The sequence below is a fragment of the Buceros rhinoceros genome, unplaced genomic scaffold, assembly GCF_000710305.1.
Source record: "Buceros rhinoceros silvestris isolate BGI_N320 unplaced genomic scaffold, ASM71030v1 scaffold9475, whole genome shotgun sequence".
Taxonomy (NCBI): domain Eukaryota; kingdom Metazoa; phylum Chordata; class Aves; order Bucerotiformes; family Bucerotidae; genus Buceros; species Buceros rhinoceros.
Window position 1 is genome coordinate 40,499 of NW_010412279.1, and position 6,518 is coordinate 47,016.

The window sequence follows — 6,518 nt, forward strand, 5'->3', positions numbered from 1 at the left end:
CTGAACGCATCGTACTGATAGCCCAGCTTGCAGTCGCAGCGATAAGCCCCGGGAAGATTGTGACAAATCTGCCCTTCGCCACAGCGGTGGACACCAGTTTGACATTCATCCACATCTGCAGAACCAGAGAAAGCGAGTGGATTAAACATCGTTTGATGAAAATCGGTGTTTACAAAGAGAAAAAAAATAGAACAAATTAAATAATAGGAGTAGAAACTGTTAGGGTTGTACCCTGGACAGAACAAAGAACACCAGCTCTTCCCACTGTGCTCTTCTCAGAGGCAGCTTCACATATCTCCAGGTCAAACTTTTGAAAAGCAACACATTATCCTGAGAGTGAAGAAGGAAGCTGTAATCACCACGGAGCTCTCCCAGCGTATTCTGCATTTCACTGCAAACACGTTTTGATTCTGATCACACCATGACATTTGAACACCCCGTTCTGATGCTCTGCCGTTCTGTGAGTCATGGCAAGCCGTTTAAAGCAAAACAAGAATTAGCCAGAAATTCTGCTCATCCTTTCACACAAAGCAATTGTTATTTTCATCTCCACTTGCCCTTTCAGTCTTGCTTCTGCTGTCTACCTTTTGCTCTTTCCCAGTATTGATCTTTTCTCAATCTACTCACATTTTGATATTCCTCAGGGCCTCTCAACCAAAATCCATTCCCAACAAGTCCGTTGTTTCTCCACTCACACACATCACTTCCAATCTCGGTTTAAAAATCCTCAGATGAAGACAAGTTTTCAATACACGCTGATTTACAAGACTAAATAGCTCATCAGTAGCTAACAAACCCGTCACCAGCTGCGACAAAAAGTCTGATTAACCCTCAGAAACTTGTATTTCTTCAAGTATTCTGAGTTCTGCCATTTCCCAAACCATCAGATCCTGCTTCCTTCCTGTTATTCACATCTTCAACTACTTGTGCAATGCAAATCCCTGTTCATGCAATATTAATTAGGATGGTGGCCTAAGTCTGGAGGTTCTCCATACTGCCCTACTTAAAGCCATAAAGCTGAGCACTTCAAAGGGTTCCTGGGCAGTTCTCCATCAAACCACAGCCTTGGACAGTCACTTGGTGAGAAAGTGATAGGGAAATGAGAGCAGGTTACTTAGCTCAGGAACTTGGATCTGGGGAAGTGGAGCTCAACCCTGTTGAAAGGAGCTAACAAATACACTGTTCAGTGTTTCAGTACAGATTCCCACCTACACAGTCCCTGCTGGCGCTGGGGTTAGGGATGGCAGGGAATACCACTCACCAAGCAAGGAATTCCCGACGGGCTCATGGATTTCTGCTGAAACACTATCTTCTCATTTTCTTTGCAGATCAGAGGTACATCAAAACAAGGGAGTTTCTACTGCAGATAGAAACTTCCAAAGCAGCAGTTTTATTTGTAATGAATTCATGTGTGCAACCACTCCATTCCCTTGTCCAAAATTATCTGTTACATTGCATTCAGACTTTAATTAGTTCTAGGGCGTTATACCCTCAGAAGCGTGCCATACCTCATGACAGTCACAGCAGTTTTCAGTTAAATTTAAGAAGTAGGTTTTAATAACTCATTTACTAAATCACAAAATGTGACCATTTTAAAGAGAGATGAATCCTCTAAACTGAGACGATGACTGTGCAAGTGCAGTTCTGCCAGAGAAACACGTGCAAATGATGTATTTACTACTGTGAATAAATCTGAATCAGGAATCTAATTAGCTATTGTAATGTCTTAAAGAACATAGTCTCTATCATAGAAAGGGGAAATTAGGACCAAGTGCTTTTCTTTGTTCTGCTCCATACTCTCTGCCTACTTAAAGAAAGCCACACCAAAAAAATACCAAGAAATACAGACTGCAGACAGAGACAGAATGCACACATCAAAGACAGAGACATCACCAATTAACTTTTACCAATTTAACCAATTTAACGTTTTCCCAAAAATCAAACCAAAGAAGCTTCCTTGTACCTGCTCCTTAAAGCATTCTCAAAATCACGTAAAGCAGAGACAAAGCATCACCAGTATTTACAACGCATTGTGTTATCTCACCAGGCTTTAAAAATATAAATGCTGTATGGAGACGTTATTATGGTGGCAACCTTCAACACATTTCAGTTGACTTTGCTGAAACAGGACTGATCGAAAGCAGCTGAACAACTGCATCTTCACAGAAACCAAGAGAGTTGCAACTTTTGGACCTTCCCTTTGTAGCAATTGAAATATTCCAGGCTGCTGTACAATAAGACAGCAAATGAGATGGCACTACTTTGTCCCCCGTTTACGAAACACAACGCCCTAGAGCTCTGTCAGGAAGCTTTCTCAATTTCCTCAGTTATGCACATAAACTGTCCTCGTCTTCTGCTACTTCCACACCTTCCCCACATTCTCCCTGGCCAAGTATGGCCCTGGGGGACAGTCCTGGGGGTAAAATCATGAAGGGATAGAGCATAGAGCATAATGAAGAGCAAAAAAGGACAATGCAGAAATGTATGTGGAAATGGGGTCTACCTGTAACCCTATTTTTCACTACAAGTTGCCAGTCATGACCAAATTAACAGTCGCCAACATGGCTTCCACCCTCTGTAGGATTGCAGAGTGTATTCTGTTTATTCTTCATGCTTCCTTTTATTCAAAGGATACTCAAAGCAGAAATCATTATCACTAACCATAATGCTGATTTGTCATTTCTTTTACTTTTTTTCCCTGCTGTCATTCTAGGATGTCCTGCTTCACGTAAAACAGAACGTAGGGAATTGGAGAATACGTCGCCAGCCTTGCTTTCGGCACCAAGGACCACGCTTCCAACTCCTTTGTGCCTCGTGAGCTCGCTTACAGAGCAAACGCTAATAAGAGATGAAAGCTGCTATTCTGAGTCAGTAACTCCATAAACACATCGGAACAAATACAAATCAGTATCAAGCTGCATGGCAGCCTACATAAATATTTCAACATTCTTTTCATAGAAGAAAGTAGGGATTTATCCTAAGCCCACACACGACTGGGGAACACTGTTCACGGCACTACAAAGAACATCCACTTCGTACCACTCTCGGGAGCCCACAGACTCAGCGTTCCTCGTTTGCTGCATCCCATGGCTTCAATGGCAGTGAGCTACCGCACCAAATAGCAAAGGGTCACGGTTTTGACTGACAGCACGAGTTTAAAAAGTAACTAAATCACATTCACTGCAGAAGAGAAAGCAGTAAATCCTATATGCAGTCAAAACCAATGTCACCCAGTGCACCCAGGGGAGCTCCATGCAGCAGCCAGACATTGGTACAGCATCCTCGAGTGCAAACAGATCACTGAGCTGCTTGGTCAGCAAGCGCATACAGCAAATCCCCACTCCTCAAACACCTTTAGGAATCTGGAGGTCACTTAAACCCTCTTTTTAGAACTGAAATGTAGTTTTTCCTGAGAGGGCATCTGACCAGCCACCAGAGTCGACCTTACCAATGCACCGGGTTCCCTCCTCATTGGAGTGGTAGCCTCTGCTGCATGTCAGCATGTTCCTTTGGCAGGTGTAAGACCCAACGGTATTGATGCAGTTGAATCCTGGTTTACATGGCTCAGGGAGAGATGTGCATTCATTAATATCTGGTGAAGAGAATGAATTAGACGAGTGAGAGAAGCTATTTAACCTCTCCGGTCTGTTTTCTTCCAGCTGGCACTTCTTTTCCTTCGGTTCAATTTACAAAGATAAAGCTGATGAAGGTCTGCTGTGGCAACACTTTCAAATTCAAAATGCAAGCATGCGTAGCTTTAGAAGGACAGTCAGAGTCATGTTTCAATTACATTCACAGCAGGATTGAGGAAAACTACACGTGGTCAACACACACCCCTCGGACTGGCTAAAAGGAACAGGAGCTGGCCACTGCTGCTGCACATATTACAGACATGTTGCTGGTCACACTTACCAACACAGTTTCCCTCGGGGTCTTGTAAAAATCCATCCATGCAGCGTTGCTTTGACTCACAGTAGAACGATCCTTCTGTATTCTGACAAACGAAGTTCACTTTACAACTATGAGTTCCTCTCTCACATTCATCGATATCTGTTAATCGGATCAAAACACCAAACAGTGACTAGTTAAGCTGCTATTTTCAGTCCTCATGACTAGTTAGCTCCTCAAAAAGGAAGACAGGAAGCATTACTTAAAGCAGATACCAAACACTGCCCATGGGGAATCCCAGGTTTAGGTGTGTTTGCTCTCGGACATCCCCTTCAGCAGAGGCTCCAGAATTTGTCAGGTCCTGCAGCAAATTTGATTCAGGTCCCTACTGCCTTGTTCACAGCATCTCTTGTAAACCACAAATACTGGAACAGCTGCAGTTTTCAACTCCTAAGGACCTGAGTAAGATGCACATAATAAACCGTGTACCACACTCGTTCAAAAGCAGGATGGTCTCTCACTCCTTATACACCTCAGGAATTCCAGGTAGGAACCTGCCTCCACAGAACTGGATACAAATCGGACACCTCATTTGGACAGGGCTGGGATTTCACTGCGTACACAGGCACATGTGTGTATATATATAAATATATATGTATGTACTCAAATACACAGAACAAACATCCAACTCTGAATTCTATTCTGAAGAAAATCTGAATGAGGCAGTAATAGTAGTAACAAATTTTGCTTTTGCTTCTCACTCTGCAGCCAGAGCTCAACGCAGCTTTCTCATTTTTTATTATAAGAAATTATTTTTCGAATTATATTCACCCATTTAATGCTCGCTTTCTAGGCACGTTGAAAACACTTCCTGCAAGTTTCAAACTTAAAAACTTACACCCAACTGATCTGTGTTGAGTAACTGCAAGGATCAGCTACAGTGGCACTGCTGCCATTTGCCCCTTGAAGAATCCCCACCCAGGAACAGACTTCAGCTACAAATACGTTTGAAATCCAGTTCCTGTGAAATATCCTCAAATGCCGCTTTAACATACGGTGGTCTCTGAGAATGCTCCCTGTGATGAATACTAGAGGATAAAGATGAATGGAGGAAACTCCACAGCTGAGGAGTCCCCACTCCTCCGGGCAGACAAGGGGGGAGCTGCTGGCACTTCTCTTTCTGTTCTAACTCCTCAGTTAAATGTTCAGGTCACAAGGGAACATCGCCAGTTCCTCAGACTTATTAATAAGTCTTCTTACCATATTTATAGGTTGAAACAAAGAAAAATGTGGAATCGGGTATTTCACAAACCTCCACAAATTCAACAGTGATCAGTAGGCAATTTTACAGAGAGCGCTTCTGAAAGTTTAGTCTGTCTTATTAAAGTCATTAAGTAAGGCTCCTTTAAAACAATTTGTAAACTTTATAATCTGTTCGAATCTAACTTTAAGGCTGGGAAGCAACTGCGATTAGCAATAAACGTTAGACGTGCTATAGAACAAACAGCCCCTGCAAGTAATGCTCCTGACAGCTGCATATAAAGCAAGATTTCTGATCATTTCTAGTTCATAACCTTATGTTATATGTCAAGTGTGAAGTTCTTTCCTTCAGCATTTCCAGCTGTCAGTAAGCTCTTTCTGTAAAAAATTTAGGAGTAAATAACACTGACTGGAAGACAGGGCACATGTGTCTCCTGCACGCTCCTGTGCTGCAGAGCAGCTTCTGCTGAGCTATGACGGCTGCGGTTAGCGTCTCCATACAGACCAAAAAGGGGGAGATGAAGAATAACTTCTCAACCCTGTGACTGATCCAAACGTAAATAAATGCAGACAGACCTCCTAAACACAGGAAGGACCGGACTGAGTCAGCCCCGTGATCCATTCAGGCTGCGATTCAGTGTTCAACAGCAAACAGCACCAGCCCCTTCAGCGAAAAGCAGAGCTAAGGCAAAGGAATTCCTCCCTCAGCCAGGTCTCTCCAACACCCTAAAACCAGGGTAAATCCTAATTCATAAGGTTTCATTCACTTTCCAAATAATTTATAGCGATTGCTGGAAACTATTTCAAATAAGTGAAGTACAGAAGGGGCTTAAGAAACTAAACATTTCCATGACAATCAGCCTTTTTTAGTTACAACCGATATCACAGAACAGCAACGATAAAGTGCTTTGCAATCCCTTCCCTTTCCTTTTCGGTAACAGCAATTGCACCACCTGAAAAACCCTTGTCTTACCAACACACTCTCCATCCTTAAGTTCATAACCTGGCTGACAGCTCAGTTCCTGGAGACACTGGAATGATCCCACCGTGTTGACGCAGTGCTCTCTCCGCTGGCAGGTGTGCGCATCTGTTACGCATTCATTAATGTCTACAAGAAAAGTTAAACAATTCAGTGCCACGTATTGATCGAGTGATCTGCCGCTTTCTGCTCTTTTTTGAAAGGAGTCGAAAGCTCAGGTGAAACCTTTTCTTCCAAAAAACAGTCAATATAGGCTTTGCTACAGCATATTGTTGGAAGATTTTCTATCCCAGCATCTTTTGTTAACACAGAGTAGCTCAAGAGACACAAACCACAGGGTGATTCCCTTCCCCTCCCCTCTTCCCAAATGTGCGGGCATTGAGGAGCAGGA

At 43.0% G+C, this 6,518-nt stretch overlaps 1 protein-coding gene across 1 annotated transcript in view; it reads right to left on the reverse strand.

Moving 5' to 3' along the window:
* FBLN2 (fibulin 2) overlaps positions 1-6,518 on the reverse strand; it is a 73,999-nt gene that overhangs the window by 8,220 nt on the left and 59,261 nt on the right. The window contains exons 8-11 of the mRNA XM_010136333.1: positions 6,122-6,256; positions 3,913-4,050; positions 3,449-3,592; positions 1-115 (exon numbers count right to left, since the gene is read on the reverse strand). Coding sequence (XP_010134635.1) covers positions 1-115; positions 3,449-3,592; positions 3,913-4,050; positions 6,122-6,256 — 532 coding nt within the window. The remainder of the gene's footprint in view (positions 116-3,448; positions 3,593-3,912; positions 4,051-6,121; positions 6,257-6,518) is intronic.